Here is a 19,731-nt window from a genome sequence, read left to right as displayed (position 1 = left end):
CGGAGAGAGCTCTTTAATCCTCCTGGCCTAGGCACTGGTTTTACTGCATGCAGAGTGCCTGATTACAGGGCTGAGTCAGTGGACTCCACAGCCGAGGACTTGAGGCCCAAGAGGGGACCCACACTCTTGCAGGCTCTGCTCTTTTCTCATGCTCTGTGTCTGGTAGGAACCCACGAGGAGATGGATTTCGACAAATGTGCTTGAGAATTCTGTCACTCTTTCCACACTATGTCATTATCATCTCCCTGAAGCAGGGACACATGAGTGTCTCAAGGCCTATCACAGGCAGAAAAGGATGGCCTGACTCTTGGGCTGCCCTACACATTAGCATCCTGTTGTTTCATCTCATGGGGTCTGGGCAGTGTCTGTACATCTGCACCACACGGCTACCTTGATGCTGGAGCTGACATGACCCACCAGAGATGCCACCTTGTAAGGAGGCTCCTATGAGTCACACAGTTACAAATTAGGCTGTACTTGGAAAAAAATGTTAAGAGAATAAAATAAGCATCCTGACCTGTTCTCTTCTGCAATACTGGTCACATGGGGGGTCCATTCCTTCTTATGTTAACCTAGGAGAATAAATGACTTCACAGGCAAAGGCATGCAGGACCTGTGTCTGTAAGCAAAAGCTGGTGGGGATGGAAGGGAAGTGAGCCCTAGGGTTTTCTCCATACACCCTAAAGTTGGGTAACTGAAATGCTGTATGGGCAGGGTGCATTCTCTCACTTATAGGTAGCTATCTTTTTCCTGTGGTCAGATTTCTGGCACAAAGCAACTTAAAGTAGGAGGAAAGGTTATTGTGGCCTTTGGTGTGAAGGCTCAGTCAGTCATAATGGGGAGGCATAAGCGTTTGTGGAGCGTGTGGTTGCTGAGATTCCTGACATCTACTGGGAGCAGGAGGAAGAGAGAGGGGACATGGACACTCAGATGGCTTTCTCCTTTTGATATTTTTATTCAGTCCAGGACCCCAGCCCTTGGGATTGCAACCCACTTTCAGTACTGCGCACACAGCCGCTCTCCAAGCCCAGTCGGTCCTCTTTGGAAAAGCACTCGGTTCAAATTGCAATCAGTGAGTCAATATGGATACACATTAACTGAATCCAGAATTCGCCATGTGAATTGTGCATTCTATGGGTTTCACCGGTGCTTTCATTCATTCACCATCACAGAAAGACACAGAGGGATCCTCTGCCCTAAAGGGATTCACCCTTCCACGGCTCTCCTCTTTCTATTGTCTTTGATCACAATTTCAAACAAAAATATCGCTCTAAGCACTTTCCTCATAGATAACTTTTGAGGCTGTTACATATAAGAAAGCTAAAACTTACCGGTTCCACAAACTCAAACTTCTTCTTCTCTTGAACCTCTTGGATTTTAAAGACATATTCTAATGAAGCTTCACAGAAGTTCTGATGTTCTCGGCCAATCTGTGAATCTGCCTAAAAAAATAAAAACCCGGCAGCATGACATAGGGCTTAAATACTGACGAGTCTATACACAGAGCGAGACAAGACGGAATAAATCCCACAGTTCCTCATTAAACACTGACTTTCCAAGAGTTTTAACACAGCTCCAACCCACTAAAGCTTAGAGTGTGTGGAGTCAAGATGAATACAGATGCACATATCCAGCTAAGTACCAAAGGGTATGGTACAACACGCTAAAATACCTTCAAATTGAAATAAAAAGGCTACAGTAAACAAAAAAGAGGCACATTGAAAATTACAGCAAAATTATGGGAGAAATCTCCAAAGAGATATGCAAACATCTACAGTTAGAGAAGGCATTAAATTTTGAAAGAAAATGGCTCTCAACATGAACAATTGACAGTAAATTAATTCGGCCTATGAGAGGGGACAAAGAGGTCTAAAAGCAAGGGAAGTGAGCAAGAGAAGGTGACAGGATAGTTGTATCAGAAAAGAGAGGAGTACAGTTTGAGGGAGGAGGGGACCAGCGATAGGGCAATAGGGGTTAGGGAGGGCACTATGTGTGGGTGGGCAGGACAAGGAGTAATTATATTCATGTGTGAGAAGGTCACCTTGGAACCCACTTCTTTGTATGTTGAAAAATAATAAGAAAGAAAGAAGAGAGAAAGAGACGAGGAAGGAAGGCAAGGAAGGAAGAGAACGAGGGCAGGGGATGTAGGCAAAAGTCACCGTCACGAAACATAAGAGGTGGAAGAGCTTGGCAAGAGCCGGCTGCAGAGGAAACAGGGAAAGTAAGATTGGAAGACCTTAGATGCTTCATGGAAAATATGGATTTTCATCGAAGAAGTATTGGTGAATATTAAGCATGAAAGCAATGCACCATTAGGGAAAATCTGGCACAGACAATGTTAGAAAAGCCAAAAATAAAAAACAGACCAATCATTCCATGATCAACCAGTCTGTGATCAACCATTCTGTGGTGATCAGCCACTCTGTGGTGATCAGCCACTCTGTGGTGGGCAATCATTCTGTGCTGACCAACCATTCAGTGGTGGATCGTGTTCCACCAGGATCACGGCATCCCCTGACTGCACGCAGCACAGCACAGAGCTACTGAGACACCTTCACTGTCTTTCTGGCTTGGTCTCTCCTCTTCTATGTCATCCTCACATGCATCCTTGAAGTGTGACTCTGGTTCTGTACAAGCATGTGGACAACTTTCCTTGTCTGTTCCATTCTCCAACTGCAGCTCAGATTAATGAAAGAGCCGAGAAGAACAGGCTCTTTGCGGTAGCGTTCACTGATGGTAACCTGGGAACAGAACTTTGTTGAGGAGCCCCTGACAAGGGTGATGTGGCTGCGAAGGCAGCACCAGAGCATGCGACTTCTAGCCTTCTCATCACAGAAACAAGAGTTTCTCAGAACCTCTCAAGATGATCATATACTCTTTATGTATTTGGCAATAGAGTTATAAAAGAGTCCAGTATTAGCAGAAACTCACTTGGGGTTTAAAGCTGAGAATTCCAAAGTTTAAACTAACATATGTTCAAAATTAGGTAGATTTGAGCCAAAAATTTTCTGGCTATGGAAAATCATTTAGGAACAATATTGTCCGAAATAGAAGGAAAAGTGGGATTCCAGATAAATGTACTACTTTTCCGCTTACTATTGCCTAGCAGAGTGAATCCAGGTTAGGCATGAGAAGAGGGTGCAGGCTCTTGAGAGAGAGAGAAGGTCTAATTTGTGGCCCGTGCTGGTGTCTGTGGTATCAGAACCCCCATCGGCCACTTCCAAACCACAAAGCCACTATCAACTATCAGTGAAAGCAGAAGTTGGAAGAGAAGCAGCAATGGGCTCCCTGCTGTCAGCATGGGAACCACACGGTATCCTGCTCCAGATGCAGCATTCCATGTAAAGATTTTACTGTCTTTAAAAGATGCCATCATTGATGGTGCTGCCTAACACACGAGGAGAAGAATCTAGAATGCTGAAACACCTGTAGAGTCCACAGTGGCTGTTCCCAGCTCCCAAGCTGAGCAGAAGAAGCCGTCCTGCAGCCTGGCTGCTCTCTTTTGGAAGGGTTACTAAGGAGACTGCCCATGGTAAGCACCCAGGGATGTGCTTGCAGGAGGATTCGCATAGCAACTAGTGAGAATATCCTATGAGACAGTGGTGTTCTTCAATCCAACCACCAGACTTCTGAAACACTGCACCCAAGAAATGGGAATTTCCCAAGGATCTCACATTGGGAGGAGGAAAGGCCTGGGAAACCATCTCCAGTCAGAGGGAACCCATTCCCACACCTTGGCCGGGGCTGCTCAGATGTGCACATCCCTGACCCTCTACTAAATTTATTCTTATCTCAGGACAAAGATGGATCTGGTGGGGGATGTCCACTGGATCTCCTCGTTCTTCCCAATTAATTAATTAAATCAATCTTTCTTGGTTTTGACTACTAATTTGGGCTGTTTTAGTTGGCTTCTTGAGGACAGATGATTGAGTCTGGCTTCCTGGGCTGTGATTGCAACTGTGACTCTCATTAGGTGACGAAAATGGCCACGTGCCTAACCTGTGCGTGAAAGGGCCATGGCCCATGGGGGATGGTCACGTGACTGCCCTCCAGGGGAATGCTGGGCACTGAGTCTCTAGTATCTGAATGTCGCCTTAGGAATGTGCAGTCATAAGGACAGTTGAGGGAGTGAAGCATGCTGCACCCGTGTGCCTCCCCTGAGGGACCGACGACCTCTGCACCTGGATTCCCTGGACGTCGGTCATTTTCTCTCTATCTTATCACTACTCGAATCCCAGCCACAAATGTGTGGTGTCCCACGAGCCTTCCCCTACAAACACCACCCTAGTGGTAGCCTGGAGACCCCTGACAGAGTCTGAGATCCTCTCTCCGAAGACGTGGCTGCTGTGTACAATGCCATTCCCCTCAAGGCCCCTGCAGTGGAGACTTGGGGAGAGAAGAGGAATAATTGTCTTTGCAAATTTTCAGTTTTAGATGCTCTTAGATATTCCTGTACAATAGAATTTCAACACAGCAAAGATTCTCTGAGGGAACTGTACTTCAGGACCACAACAGCTCCATTCTTTCCCACAGATGAGCACAGGATGGAGAAGGGTGTTCTACCTCAAGATGAACTCCCTTGGGCTAGAGGCTAACTACAAAACACTTAAGTCAGGGAAAGTGACTCACACCCATGATACTAACATTCAGAAAACCGAGGCAGAAGGATTGCTGTGAGTTCAAAGCCAAGCAAAGGGGCACTCTTTAGAGAGTGGGATTCTGTCTCAACAGATATAAAATTAAAAAAACAAAAAGTTTGCTTATAATCCTAGTAACAGGTGTTGTCTATTTCTTATGGCTAAGTAAAACAATAGGATTTTCAAACTCTCCGTGAACACAGATGACGATGATGTCACCGCAGCAGGCGTGCCCTGCTTCGTACATGGCAAAGGGACTATAACAAAGGAGCAGGCACACTCTGCTTGAAGTCCTTTTTAACGCCAATATGTTGTCTTGGTGAGAAGGGGAAGAAGCCTCCAGGACTATTTGCTGAAGCACACTCCCTCCGGGAGAAAATATTTATGGTGGACTCAGAAAAAACAAATGAGCAAGTTTAGAGTCGGCGAAGATAAATGAGAGGAACTAGACTGGAAAACAACCACAATGAAAGAAAAGTCACAGTTGGATGTGGTGGTACAGGCCTGTAATCCCAGCTGGCTAAGGCACGAGAACTCTTAGGAATTCAAAGCCTGCCCTGAGCTACATAGCACGTTCTGTCAGGGTTAAACAGCAAGAGTCTGTTGAGAAATGGAGGGAGGGGCAGAGACAGGAAGGGGGGAGAGAGGGAGAGAGAGAGAGAGAGAGAGAGAGAGAGAGAGAGAGAGAGAGAAAATCAGCAGTTATGTTTAAAGATTTATTTATCTATTTATTTATGTGTGTGCCTGTATGAATTTATGGTTCAGCACATGCATGCAGCAGGAAGGCCGCAGGGTGCTGGATTCCCTGGGATTGGAGGTGCAGACAGTTGTGTGCTGCCACATGCTGGAAACCAAGCCCGAGTCCTCGACAAGAACAGTGGGTGCTCTTAGCCATCACACCGGCTGACCAGCCCCAAAAGTCGATGTGAACTGATCAAAGGATTGCTTACTAAATGTCTGGTTTGGCATGAAGTACAAGGACAGTTAAAGTAGAAATGACGAGTGCATGCAGACCACATCCTACAGACAAGGCAAAGACCTGGAAGGACCCACGCTGTGTAGCAAGCATATTTGTGCAAGGACAAACTGCATCCTAATGAGATTAGATGGTGGGCCAGGTTGCTTGTAAGACATGTAAGATGACTTTATTTATTTGTTTGTTTGTTTGTTTGTTTGTGGTCATAGCAAAAGTAGCTGGTAGATATGGGATGGCTGGAAAACAAAGGAAAAAAAAAACCAAGTATAAATTTTATTCACCTAAGAAACAACACCAGCATGACTAGGTCACTGAAGAAATGAAGAGAACTTTTAGGAAAAGCTTCATAGTACTTAGGAATAGCTGCTGTCCTGGAAATTCTCTGCAGTGCAAACTGCCCAGACACAGTAGGATCATGGGCTTGGGTACAATTGGTATACACAGGATGTGCACACATGCCTTCACTACCGGCCTTTATAATGCGGATGTCAGGGATGCAAACACAGGTCCTCATGCTTCCACAGCAAACACGCTGCCCTCTGAGCCTCTCTCGGGTCCCAAACACACAAACAATTTCGACAGCCATACACTTTTATTCTTTTGTACCAGACATATGGCTGTAACTGTTGATACTGTGGGTGTTTGTTCTCTATAAGTGTTATAAACTCTCTAAGTTCATCTCTGATCTTTCCTGCAGATCAAACTCTTAAGAGTAAAAATTCTGTCAGTTACCTGGTACATTAAAATCTGTGCAGTAAACAATGAAGTTACACCAAGAATATTCAAAATTTAATGTTGTATGAGGAAAACAGATGTATGACCACAGACTGGGCAGGACGATGTGGGGGCTTGGTGGTACCATCAATTTCAACATTTGGGAGGCAGAGACAGGTGGATCTTTGTGAGATCCCATATAAAGGTAGGAAGGAAACAAAGAAGGAAGGAAGGGAGCAAGGGAGGGAGGGAGGGAGGGTGAAAGGAAGAAAGGAAGGAAGGAAGGAAGGAAGGAAGGAAGGAAGGAAGGAAGGAAGGAAGGAAGGAAGGAGGGAAAAATTTTCATGTCTGCTAATAACAGATTTTTCTTATAATGAAAACATCTTATTAGTCTGCCTTGTTTAGTCCCTAAGATATGAAAACAGTATGAGGGTTTACATGTATTCTTTGATCATTCACTCTTGTATCCATAGGTGGTTTTTCATTGATTTGCAAGTGCTTTTTATATATGAGAGTTAGAACCCCCTGTGTTGTTTTGTATAAACTCCCTAATACTTTGCTGTTTAATTTGGTTTAATGTTTTTCAAACTCATACTTTTATAAATTCTTGATCTTCTGCCTCATCTTCACAATGTCTTCGTTTTGTTTCATCTTGGAAAGGATTCACTCATTTAGACATCAAATGGTATTTTTTTCAGCTAAAGTTAAGCCTCTGATCTTAATGGGTCTGGCTCTAATTTTCTCATATTTACCTCAATGGTCTTTTTAGTTGGTGACTTTGGAATTCTGTCATTACAAGCTGGCCTTTTCCTGCAGTGCAAGCCCCTGACTTTCTGAGGAAAATGAATAAGAAGGCAGCTGTGCAGGTGAGAAGGCATGTGGAGGTCCTTCGAGAGCTAAGAAGCCCAGTTCTGCCCTGGGAAAAAGCCGGTGATGCCACTGGAAGGAAGCGGGCAATGCCTTGTGACGGAACTAGACACGAGGATGACGTCTCTCTAGGCAGGTCTGACTGCTGGAGGAGCAGCAGGAGAGGCTCCTCCCCGTGCTCCCACTACTCTAGCCGCGCTCCTCTGAAGAGCAGCTTCCATACAGCTTCAGGTGAGCTGCGCTGGGGCGGTGCTCCCTGACAGCACCTGTCGCACCTACTGGAAAGGGACACGGGATGACACGGCCAGCGTGTGTTCTCCTCCAATCACCAGAAGTCCAGCAAACACCCTGCTTTTCTCAAGTCCAGCGCACCCAGGGCCACTAGCGAGGACAAAAATGTGGAATCAAGGAGCAGTTACAGCCTCCTGGAGAGGGTGTAGGTGCTATCTCACGAAGCATAGTCCTTGTATGTGAAGATTCTGAACTTTTAGACCATGCTCCCTGCCATGGCAGGCCCTTGTGATGGCTCTCTGTCGACAATTACAAAGATGTACGCCTACATCTATGTCCATTGTACAGACATTTCTCGCCAGAGTTTATTCTACTGCAGTGGACAATGGGGGTTAAAAATCTTTGAAGTACACACACAGTCCTAAATTATGGCAGGCAGTGCCAAGTCTTTATCACATTAGGTGTGGCCAGGAAATTTAAGAGCCATTCCAGTTCTGCCGAGTGGCAGCGGTCTTCCACTGCACTTCGGTCACAAGCTCCCCACCAGTGCACAACCATATACTGAATTATGCTTCCATTTCAGTGTGCTAATAGTAGAAGGCAAAGATTTAAGTGAACTCCTATAAAATATCAAGTAAAACAAACTTTCTAATATCAATCAGATTTTTTAAATTATTATTATTTGTATTTCTAATTTTCTGTAAATGTACGGGTGCCAGCATGAGCGTATATGCATCATGTGTGCGCAGTACCCACGGAGACCAGCAGAAGGGGTCAGCTCCCCTGAACTACACTAGAGTTAGATGTGATTGTGAGCTGCCTGACGTGGGTGCTGGGAACTGAATCCAGGTCCTTGGCAAGGATCACCAAAGCTGCTGAATCTCTGGGCCCTAATCAGTTTTAAATAAAGCTGGATGTCCTGAAAGGAAATGTGAGCATGGTGGAGCAAAAGGACATTCCCGGTTCCTTGCCTCTAAATTGTCAAGCAGACATTTTGCCTAGACTCAGAAGAAAGTGGATTAGGAGGAGTGCGAGGAGAAGAGGACCAGGTTGAACTTGAAAAGCAGTTCAGAAAGGGAGGCGGCTTTCCTGGGAGAGGGCTTGGTGACGTTTGGAAAGGATTTCCACTATGGTGCCTGCAAACACAGACACAGGGGAAAGAGGCTACGGGAGACAGCCTCACGACCAGACTCTGCGGTGGTGGACGCCTCAACACCTCTCCTGACCTGGCAGTGCATTGCACTTCACACATGGGGCTCCAGGGGTGCATCTCACAGTTTTAGTGCCCTAAAATGCCAATGGCAACAGAATTGGAACTTTTTTTTCTAACCAAACTCCTTCTTACTGAAACTGGTGCTGCAAAGCTCCAGCCCTTCTTCAGGGCTGCCTCGACTCCAGCCTTCAGAGACGGCCTTGACTAGCTCCAGCACTTCTTCAGGGTTCCCTGGACTAGATCCAACCCTTCAAGGCTGCCCTCGTCTATGCTATCAACAGTCATCACATTACCAGCAGCAGAACAAAACCTGTCATTATTTCAGAAGAAGGGAAGACAGAGATTGCTAGCAGGCATACAGCAGTAAAAAACTCTAAAACAAATTGATGTAAAGCTATGAAGATTTCAGAATATGCAGTTGTCTGTTTGTCCTTCCCACTGCTGGAAAAAAGCCTTAAAAAGTCACGATACCCACATTTCAACTTTAATTTAGTGACTGCCGTACGAACTTGATTGATACTGTCTCTGCAAGTGACGTCCGAGAAGAAAAAGAAAGACAATCTTGTTTGTTGGTGAAGGAAATCTTATCTTAGACATGAACCCACAGCACTAACTGCCACACAGTGTAGTTGCCCAACCATGCTATGCATTGCTATTGTCATTTAAAAGGAAGCAGCGGGTGCTTGGGCTATCTCCATGCTGGGCATCCTAAGTCACAGAATGCACACACTTACCTCTTGCAAATGAGACTCCTTCTTCTTGGCGGACAAATTTAAGTGCTTGTCCAGAATGGAGTAGTACTTTTCGCTCTCCTTGTCGAACTTCTTCTTTCCATCCTAGGGACAGGAATTCCAACAAAATCAGTCAGATCAGAGCATCGAGGGACCACCATGGTCTCCAACCTCACCGAGAGCCCCACCTAGTGAGATCAGAACCTTAACAGGCAAGGAAGGAGGTGGAACACCATTAAATATGCATTCTCCTCTAGATGTGGCTTCCCATCCCTTGGGAAAGAATGTGATCTTCAGCCACGATCCTTTGGGTCCCATTGAGAAACAAAGTGAGGCCAGAGCAGAAAAGTCACAAAAGCCTGTAACCAGCTCCCAGAAGATTCTGTCATCTTGCCTGGCTGAAGTGTGGTTAAGATGAAGATTTCTAAATTCTGGTTTTGGCAATTCAGATCAGTTAAGACATAACCAGTTTAGAAATCACCCATATAATTCTTTACGAAGTTATTCTATTCGCAGCTAGGAAAACACATGTGACTCTTCCCTTGCCTTTCCGTGTCCTCCCATCCCATCTCCATTCTCTTTCCCTTTCCTCCCCTTCCTTCTCTGCCTTTTCTCTTCCCTTTCTTTTCACCCATCCATTCACCTTTGGTTGTGTTGCAGACTGGAACTTGTTACGAAAACCAGTCTGACCTGGTGCAATTTGCAGCTACCCCCTGTCACTGTCCACAGTGTAGCTGACTGACTGACACTTAATAATAGAGAGATGAGTGGTCAGTGAATGAATTCACGTTCAGACCAAACTTGAAAGAAGAATTCCCCAAGTGCAGTATGGGGGGTGGGGGTGGAACTGGGCAATAACAAGAGTGCCACGTGCAGCCAACTTCTGATACTTCAATTATCAAATATCTATATCATATTTCCTGGATGTGACTCTGATAGCTGTCATTTTCTTTTTCTGAAAATGTTTTCTTTTTCTTTCCCTTACTTCTTGTTGATGGTGGAACTGTAAACAGGCTGACCTTTCGTGAAGAAAGTGAAGATCCTTGCTTACATGAAGGTGTAAATGTGGGAAACACTGGAGTGAGCGAACACATCCAGGCACAGCATCACCAGACACTGTGCACCAGGGAAGCTTGCTCTGTTTGTGAGTTCATGGGAAACAGCTCCATGCATAAACTGACTTGGCTGTTTCAATGTTTCCCAAGCTGCAGCCTTGGCCAGATAAAGCAGAGGCAAGGGTTTCACAGTTCTCTGGCTTCCTTCACCTGCAGAGCCTGGACTCTCTGAAACAGAAGTTCTGCCTTGAGTGTGAACAAGGCATTTTTCAGCCCATGCTTAAAGTCGTGGAGAAGTGAGGTTGACTGCTTGCTGGGGATGCCTCTGGACCTATCCCCAAGTGCAGAATTTGCAAGTGAGCAGGGAACTGAGTGGACTGGGACAAGTGAATACAGTTCTGCTTGGCCACCTGAGCTGAGCTTTAGATCACTTTGAAGCACTGATATATACACTAAATATCTGCACAGTGCAATATTCCATCTATGAAGATGGGAGGCAAAGGCCAAGACCAGATAGGTGTGGACACACAGGACTGGAATCCCAGCACTTGGGAGCCATGGGCCAAGGCCAGCCTAAGTCATAAGGCAAGAACCTAACTCCAAAAAATAAATCAAACATCACCATCTCTAAGGCTATTTATGCCTCAGGAGAACTTACAGTGTTACCATAAGAAACACAGTGGAAAAAATAATAGTATTTCATTGAAGAAAAGGATAAAGGCCCTACGCAACAAAGGATATGAGAAATGCATCCCTCCCGAGAGCTTGCAGCCCAAGGGTGTGGATGGAAGAGGTTGCTGCAGTGATAGCCCACACTTCCACTCCTGAAGTGGTCACCTGGCTGGATGTGTCCCCTTTCTGTCCTATTCTTGGTGGACATTACTGTTTAATCTCCCATTTCATGCCTGCAACCACCCTGCCCATCTATTCTCCTTACAATACTCCCTTCCCACCCAGTCCATTTCAGTTCCTTGTTCTTGCTCAGCCCTTTTCTATCATTCATGGAATTTTCAAGTTGGGCCTGTATTCATCTAGTACAGTCTAACTACATGAACTACATGAACGCTTTATAAATGGCGACTTCTTCGGCCACATTCAGCGTTCTGGTGGAGAAGTGGTTCATGTCCATGTCCATCGGCCTTGAAACTGAAGAGCAAGTGAGTGGGAGGGAGAGTTCCTGGACACAGCATCTTCCACTGGCACTTCTGCCAGGCTGACTAACGGACTACAGTGATCAGTCATCAAAGAGGGCTTGGAACCCAAGTATCTTAGGTCATGGTCCACCTAGTAGCCATCATCACATTCATCACATTCATCTTTGTGAGCTTTAGGTAAGGACTTGGGCGTGTATGAGGAGACACACAGCCTCCCCCAGACAAATTCTTAAGATCCCATCAGATGGCATCTTAGGCCATCACAAAGATTTCCTCACTTTATCTTATTCTATCTACTTGGTGTTTCTACCTTAATTTATGGCTTTGTTTTATTACTACAAAAACTTCATTAGACTATTACTATACTGAAAAATTAAAATTTTTAGACACCTCAATCAGGATTCCTCAGCCATGGTCAGTCATATCTGGCTCCAGAATAAATTCTTTCCATATCCTGTATTGGAGAAGAGTTCTGTTTTCATATTGACATGAGGGAACAGTAGATGTTTAATGAGCAAATAACATTATTTTTTGTATGGTGGGCACCACGCTTGGGCAGAGATCTTGTAACTGTTCAATCAACTGTTACACAGGATGTAGGAGGATATTCTGCAAATGACCTGTGGCTGTTTAACTCATCCCTGAGGATGTCTATCATCTGTGGGTGAGCAGCTGTAGGGAGGACGGCTATTGGCTGACTCCTTCCGTGGACAAAGGGACTCACAGTCTCACTGGGCACTGAAGGGGAAGGAAATGGGTTCAGGAAAGGAACTCAGCTGCTGGGGGTACACTAGAATCTTTGTTTTCACTCAGTGACTGGTGACATTTTTGGAAATGTTAATTTGATGTCATTACATCAGCATATCTGGCAACACAAAGATCAATCCTTGAGCCACTTCTTGGGTCTTATTCAAATCCTGGCCCAAGAGCTGGATAAAAGACCAGAGCACATAAAGGAGGCTCTAAAGTAGGAAGTGAGTCGTAGTAAACAAAGCACAGCAGCACTGCTCTGTGCAATCCACGTCCATCTACGAGCTATGATTCACCGTTATGTAGTGCAGGTCTTTCAGGACTGATGAGCATGACCCCAGAAACGACTTCTTGGGTCTGGGCTGACTAGTTGCAGTGAACTTCAGACGGAGAATTTTGTCTGAGACCAGTGCTGCATAGGGAGGGAGAATTGATCACGACACTTTATATGTACGTAATCAAATGATCACTGTCTTCTTAGTGTTATAGCAAGATGAAAAAAAAGCCTACCTATTTATTATTGGGACACTTTCCTAAAAGCTACTCTATATTAGCATTTAAAATGAAGCCACTAGATAAGACACTACAGACAGACACAAAGCACTATAGACAGCTGGGCTGTGTTTAGCATCTTCGTTGGGAAAGATATGTATGTATGAAAACCCACAAACAGACAGACATGGAGATGAAGGATATAAATTCTCCATAAAATGATCCAAAGTGTCTGTGCAGTTCTGGGAGCCCACAGCAGCTAAGAATAGTGGCCGTCAGCAAAGCCGGCAGTCTGCTGCTCTCTCAAATCACGAAGCACGGACTCTCCGTGATCACTGAGTCGCTGTGGCTGGAGCACACCTTCTCTTTACATAGTGAGTGGGGCACTGGGGGATTCATGACAGTTCAAACTCCAAACCCCAGCTTCACTGTCAGAATGGTTATTTATTACAAAAAAAAATCAAGTAATTGCAAAATTTCAGGCACACCATAAAAAGATTAAAGCACACTATTGTTAAAACAAGGTTGACTCACAGCCTTCTGAGTCTACAGGAGGACACTGTAAGGAACAGTGTGGTCATTTGAATGAGAATGGACCTAATAGGTTCATATGCTTAATAGCTGCTCCCCAGTTGATGGAACTGTTTGGGAAGGAGTAGGGGGTGTGGTCTGGTTGAGAGAGGTGTGGCACTGGGGCAAGCTTTGAGGTTTTAAAATACTCATGACATTCCCAGTGTTTCTCTCTCTGTGTCCCTGACTTAGACCAAGACATGAGCTCACATTTGTGCTGCTGTCATGATGCCACAATGGACACGAACTCACGCTCTGAAACTGTAAGCTCCAAGTGATCTATTTCTTCTATAAGTTGTCTTGGTCATGGTTTTTTATCACAGCAGTAGAAAAATAAGATAAACAGACCTAAATGTATTTAGATTATTCAAATTTTTAAAATGCAAATTTCAAAAATGACACCTAATCATGTTTTCTCACTTTCAGAGTTGAGTAAGGAGAGAGTTGGAGACAGAGTTTTATACTGTATCCCAGGCTAGCCCAGACCTCACTATATATCCCAGACAACAATGGTTCTGCTTCAGCCGGTTGTATTATTTTGTATGGAAGCCTACTAGAAAAACCTCCTGAAAAGGCAAGAATTGGCAACCTTTCAGTTACAGCACAGGACGTGAAGAAATATTTTTAAATTCATTTTACAAATTGAATTCAAATTCAGGATTAATTCTTAAGATTATTTCAGTGCTACAACTGTCACACAGAGCATCATAAAATTTCCCCTGCCACTAAGTTTTCATCGCTTTCGTAGCCATTGTCTACTGTGCAGGAGCTACGTGCTCTGAGCCATCAACGCAGCCGAGCGCTGATAGGAATAGTACCAACAGGCACAGTTCTTCTGCAAGATACGGAGTCTTGTTTTATTTTGCCTTTTATTTAATTTCATTTGATATGATTGGGTGTCTTGCCTGTCTGAACACCACATGCATGCCTGGTGTCCATGGAGACCAAAAGAGGAGCCAGATCCCCTGGAACCAGAGTTATAGAAGGTTATGAGCTGCCATGTGGGTGCTGAGAATTGAGCCCGGGTCCTCTGCAAGATTAAGAGGCACTTTTAAGTACTGGGCCCTCTCTCCAGCCCCTGGATTTAAATAATCACCATGGTAGGCATTGGCACAAGGGTGTGACTAAGACAGCCCCACAATCACCTCTAGTTGGACGTATCTTTCAATTATTGTTGTTACTGTTGAGACAGCATCTACAGTACCCCTTTGACTTTGACTTTTTATGCCATTGAAGATGAGTTTAAATGACTCATTCTCCTGTTTCAGTTTCTGGAGTGCTAGGACTGCAGGGCTATGTCATCTGTCCTGCTTCTCCTGCGGGTGGGATTCATATTCTGTTTACAAGGACAGAGAGGCTCTTCTTTCTGACATACATTTTACAAGGTTCCTTGACCCAAGGCATCATCCCAGGCAGAGGCCCTCTCAGTTGAGAGCATCAGTGTACCTTACACAATAATATGTTTCCAATGGGTAGATGTCTCAGTGGTTGCCAGTCATCCACCAACTCCCCCATCTCAGTCTGTCAACACATACTCCTGGAAGGCTTCGTCCAGAGTAGTTGTACCATTCTCATTCCCCATATTTGCCTCTTTCTAATAATATCAGGAGGAGTAAATGATATTCACTGGAACAAAGCAATCTCATATTTGGCCATATAATGATGTCCTATACATGGGACAGAAGAATAAGCAAATAGATGTAGACTGTACAGACATGAATAACGTCTCAACATACAGAATAGAAAACCCAAAATGTAATAAGGATTGGAAGGGAAGCTCAAGCTTATTAAGAGAGAAAAACAAATGAATCCACAAACTGCTTATATTAGAACTGACAAACATTAGAGAATTGGATGATATTGGCTGGCAGGATTGCTCAGTGGATAATGGTGCTTGCTGCCAAGCCTGATGACCCAGGTTTGATCCCTGGACCCACATGGTAGAAGGGAAGAGCTAACTCTCCCCAACTGTTCTCTGATAACCTACACACTCTGTAGCATGCATGCACCCCCCTCACACACACAAAGAAAAATAAATCAAAAAATGTTAAGAAACATGAATGCTAACATATAGACGCCCACACGGAGATCCAGAACTCTGGTCTCCTCCTTCTGGAACTGTATAGGCACAGTAATTTTAGAAGATAGGGTTGTCCTATCCATCTCAGACAGACATGGCTCAAAAATAAGTTCTGGGCGATTTTTAAAGGTTATGCTGACTTCTTGCTCATGAGTTTAGCCTTCATACCTCACTAATTTGAGCCATTTCCCTATGTTTATGCTTGTGTGGTATGCATACACATGCATACATACCCCCATGCATATGTGCACGGAGGCCACAGGTCGATTTTCAGTGTCTACCTTGACAGCTTTCCGTCTCATTCACTGGAGCAGGGTCTTTCATTTCAGCCCAGAGCTCACTGACAGATCTAGCTAGTCAGCTTGCTCTGGGGATCCCTGCTCTACCTTTCTAGCGCTGGAATTACTGTGGTTCTTGCCATTTGCCTGGTTTTTGCAGATCTGAGCTCCAGTTCTTACCCTTGCACGGTGAGCACTGCAGCCAGCTCACCATCTCCACACCTAACCATGGTTCCTGTACCATATCATTTTACAGCTGCTACCTATACTCTGAGACGACCAAGACCAGGAGAACTAAGGAACAAATCTTCATTAGAGTGGGAAAAGAACAATCTGCCTATCCTATGAGCAGATATTATCAGAGAATCATCAGAACAAGGTCAGGGGTCACCAGGAGCATTGTGGGAAATCATCATCAAGCCTGTGTGGTCCCAAAACCCAGGCTGTTTGCACAGAAAAATGCAGCAATTAAACCACAGAAACTTCTCTTTCCTCTGGAAGAATGTGGGGTGGTGTTGGGTCAGAGGAAGAATGAGAGAGAGCACGAAGAGGGGAGAGAGAAGAGATCAAAAGAAAAGGGCGGGAAGAAAGGGGATGAGTGGCAGGGATGGCCATGGGGCTGCTGCAGCTTCAGGCACAGGAATGCTGCAAAGAGGGCAGGAGTGCCCAACTCCCACCTCTGTTTGGTCTGTGTGGGTCTGCAGTCAGGACAATGGGAATGGGCAGCGTTATAAATAAAATTACGGTTGTGTAACTCTGTATCCCAGCAGGATATTTGGAAAATAACTCTGGGCTACTGAGTTCTCAGATGTCCTAATTAGTCACCCAAACTTTTTTTCACACTAAGCATTAAAATTTCCCTTCAGTTTGCAGACGGCTAAATTGGGTAAACCTGGAGCAACAAAATAATCTGATAAAGGTTAGCTAGAATACTTGGGACAGGAACTGTGTGGGCCTGGAACTCAGGAGATATTCTCCTTTAGTCTTCAGTGACAAGCAATAGCAGGTAGAAGTTCAAATTTTCTATTGTATTACTTCTAAAGCTGTTTCAGGTAAAATCTTCTAAAAACAGAGGCTTGGAGGAAAGTTCCCGCTAAAGCATGTGTGTGTGTGTGTGTGTGTGTGTGTGTGTGTGTGTGTGTGTGTGTTTGTGTATTCTATGTGTGTGTGATGCGATCTTTAAGCAGCAGAATGGAGGGAAAATGGATGTAAAAGTAGAAAGGAGAGCCAACACAAGGGTCAATGACCAAGGTAGCCGCTGAAGTATGAAGAAGCAGTTGATATGCTGGCCTGCCCTGTTACCTGCATACCCTGTGTCTTTACAAGGCAAGCTCCGCCCACTCTCTATCTCCCTTTTCTAGTTGAGGCAATCTAATCTCCTGCCTCCTCTCTTCCTTTTTCTCTCTCTGTCCTTTCTTCTTCTGAAGAGGCAGCCTCTGCCTTCTCCTCCCGCTGTTTCCTCTCTTTCTCTATCCCTCTCTCTCTCTCCCTCTCTCTCCTCCATATCCTCTTACCCTTACACACACTCCTAATACTCACTAAATAAACTCTATAGCCAAGCTCTCTTTGCGTGGCATATCTGTCTGTCTCCCAGCCTCCTCAGTCTCTTTCACCCACAGTGGGACCTGCCAGAGTCACAGTAACCACGTGCTCAGCAACACAACCCATCTCCACCTGCACCCTCAGAAGCCATCACACCTTGGTGCATAGCAAGGGAGGAAACTCAACTGTCTGGTTGCTTCCTATTTAATCAGATTTTGTCTTGAGTGTCCGGGAGCTTACTGCAGTTCAGATGGTCATAACTCTCGCTCCTGGTGCTGTAGAGAAACCAGGGCAACAGTGTGATGTCCAATCTAGAGGGCAAGAGCGGCCAGTGAAAGTTAGGTCTCTCACTCAAAACCTGTGGTTCAGAAAAGGCACACGTGGAAGGTATAAATGCAAAGAACGAGAGGCCAGGGCTCCTCGGGAAGCCAGACCTAAAAGATAAACTGGGCCTGGCACCAAAACACATAAGGCATTTGCTAGATATTGTCTTGATGACTTCACAGTAACTTGAAGGATGTCCTTCAAATGACCTGCAAGCCTAGTTACAACCTTCCCTTGAGTCCGTCTGTATGCTTTCTTATCACAGGCCATCTGAAAATATTTACAGATAGGAAATTACATTATCAGGGTTCCCACTCTAGAGGTCCCTGCTAATGAACTGCTATGTTCAGCAGAGTGGTGGAGTCTCCACTAAAACACAGCGCTAACAAGATTAACGGAGCTGCTTAGTTTCCATATTTAAAGGAAAGGAGAGAGGGAGAGAGGGAGAGAGGGAGAGAGGGAGAGAGAGAGAGAGAGAGAGAGAGAGAGAGAGAGAGAGAGAGAGAGAGAGCAATGATCTTCTGGGCACTGTACCCCTCAGTACCAGCTTGTATAATCAGCGTCCCCCTGAGGAGCTCCATTTCACAGTAACGGAGCCTCTGACTGGTTGTGGGACAAACAGGTACCAAGAATACAGACCACAGTTCCCTATCCTTAGAAGACTGGTAACTATGAGAGCAACACTGGGAGCAACTTCTAGAAACTTCCTAAAAGACCTATATCTCTTTTCACCTTCAGTGCCACAGGGAGAGGACATGGTCCCAACAAGGACTGTAACATGGCCTTGCCCAGCTCTGATTTTCCTTTCCTGACTTGAGTTTTTAAACGTGTGTGTGTGTGTGTGTGTGTGTGTGTGTGCGTGTGTGTGTGTGTGTGTGCATGCGTGTGTGTGTGTGCGCGCGTGCGTGCATATACACTCACAGTTAGCCACAGAGGTCAATTGGAGTATCAGATCCTTGTGGCTGGAGTTGTAGGCATTTATGACTTTCCTGATGCGGGTATAGGCTCCAAATTCCCATACCCAGCTAGAGCTAGGTGCATCCTTAACTGCAGGGCTATCTCTCCAGATCTCTTCACTGACTTTTGATACAAGGATGGCTAGACTTTCATCAAAAGGACGAAAGACTAAAATGTTAAAGAGTCTTTGCAAACATGGGAAACCCTTTAGACATTTGTCATGGCTGAACCCTGTGAGCTGGCAGACAAGCCCTGGGGCAGAGCTGGTGTGCCTCAGTGGGGAGAGCTCTGGTCTAGCACGCCTGAAGCCTTGAGTTCGATCTCTACCACAACAGCAGCCTGGCACGGCTGTGGGAGTCTGCAATCCAAGCACTCCAGAGCTGCAGGCTGGAGGATCAGAAGGTGGAGCTCATCCTCAGCTAGTGAGCTCAAGGCCAGCCTAGGGTACAAAAGACCTGCCCTGCGCGTCCTTGTCCTCACTCTTGCCTTAACACTCCCCCCCCCCCAAGCTAACAGGAAGGAAGTGTGAACTGTGAGAATGGCTCGCTCCTGCACCACAGCTCTGGATACGGTAACTGCTTTCTTACCTTCCTTTCTGCTTACAGATTTCAAGGAGAAAGGCCCATTCCTGAAATTTCACATGGCTTGTGAAAACAGCACAAGGTTCAGAGTGGGAAAGGAAGCACCATAGCTACCCATGGTAAAAGTAACACTACAGGGCAGAGGGAGAGTCCTCACTTTCAAAAGGGAAAGTAGAATGTAAACCAAACCGACCACCGCAGCCCCAAGGAATGCTCACTCCTGTCCTGTATCTGCAGAAACCACCAAAGAAATAGAAGCAGCTGCTGGTTTGCAAATTGTGACCGCGCACGCAGACGGACACTGAGAGGGTGCTTGTTTCTCATCACATCTTTAGCAAACGCTTTGAATGGTGATCTCTGATCAGGTCTGGGACTTCAGACTACTAAGTGGTAAACACCAGCAGCACAGGAGGGAGGCACAGCACACATTTCTTTCAGCTGTGCACACCACTTGACTGCCATAACAGGGAGGTGGTTGAGCTGGAAATTTAGCAGTTAGATTAAGAAGGCATAACTCTAAAAAGCTTAATTTTATGGATAGAAAGGCAAAATTAATTAATTGCTTTATTATTCTTTTCT

The 19,731-nt window shown here is 45.2% G+C and overlaps 1 protein-coding gene across 2 annotated transcripts in view; it reads right to left on the bottom strand.

The window, feature by feature from the left end:
* The window catches only part of Arhgap42 (Rho GTPase activating protein 42), a 213,154-nt gene that overhangs the window by 46,424 nt on the left and 146,999 nt on the right, over positions 1–19,731 (bottom strand). For both annotated transcript variants that reach the window (XM_048433399.3, XM_048433405.3), the window contains 2 exons: positions 9,373–9,474; positions 1,332–1,442 (listed from right to left, as the gene is read on the bottom strand). In XM_048433399.3, coding sequence (XP_048289356.2) covers positions 1,332–1,442; positions 9,373–9,474 — 213 coding nt within the window. The remainder of the gene's footprint in view (positions 1–1,331; positions 1,443–9,372; positions 9,475–19,731) is intronic.

Source organism: Myodes glareolus, chromosome 4 (genome assembly GCF_982192425.1).
Source record: "Myodes glareolus chromosome 4, mMyoGla1.1, whole genome shotgun sequence".
Taxonomy (NCBI): domain Eukaryota; kingdom Metazoa; phylum Chordata; class Mammalia; order Rodentia; family Cricetidae; genus Myodes; species Myodes glareolus.
This window is presented reverse-complemented; position numbering and strand designations above follow the sequence as displayed.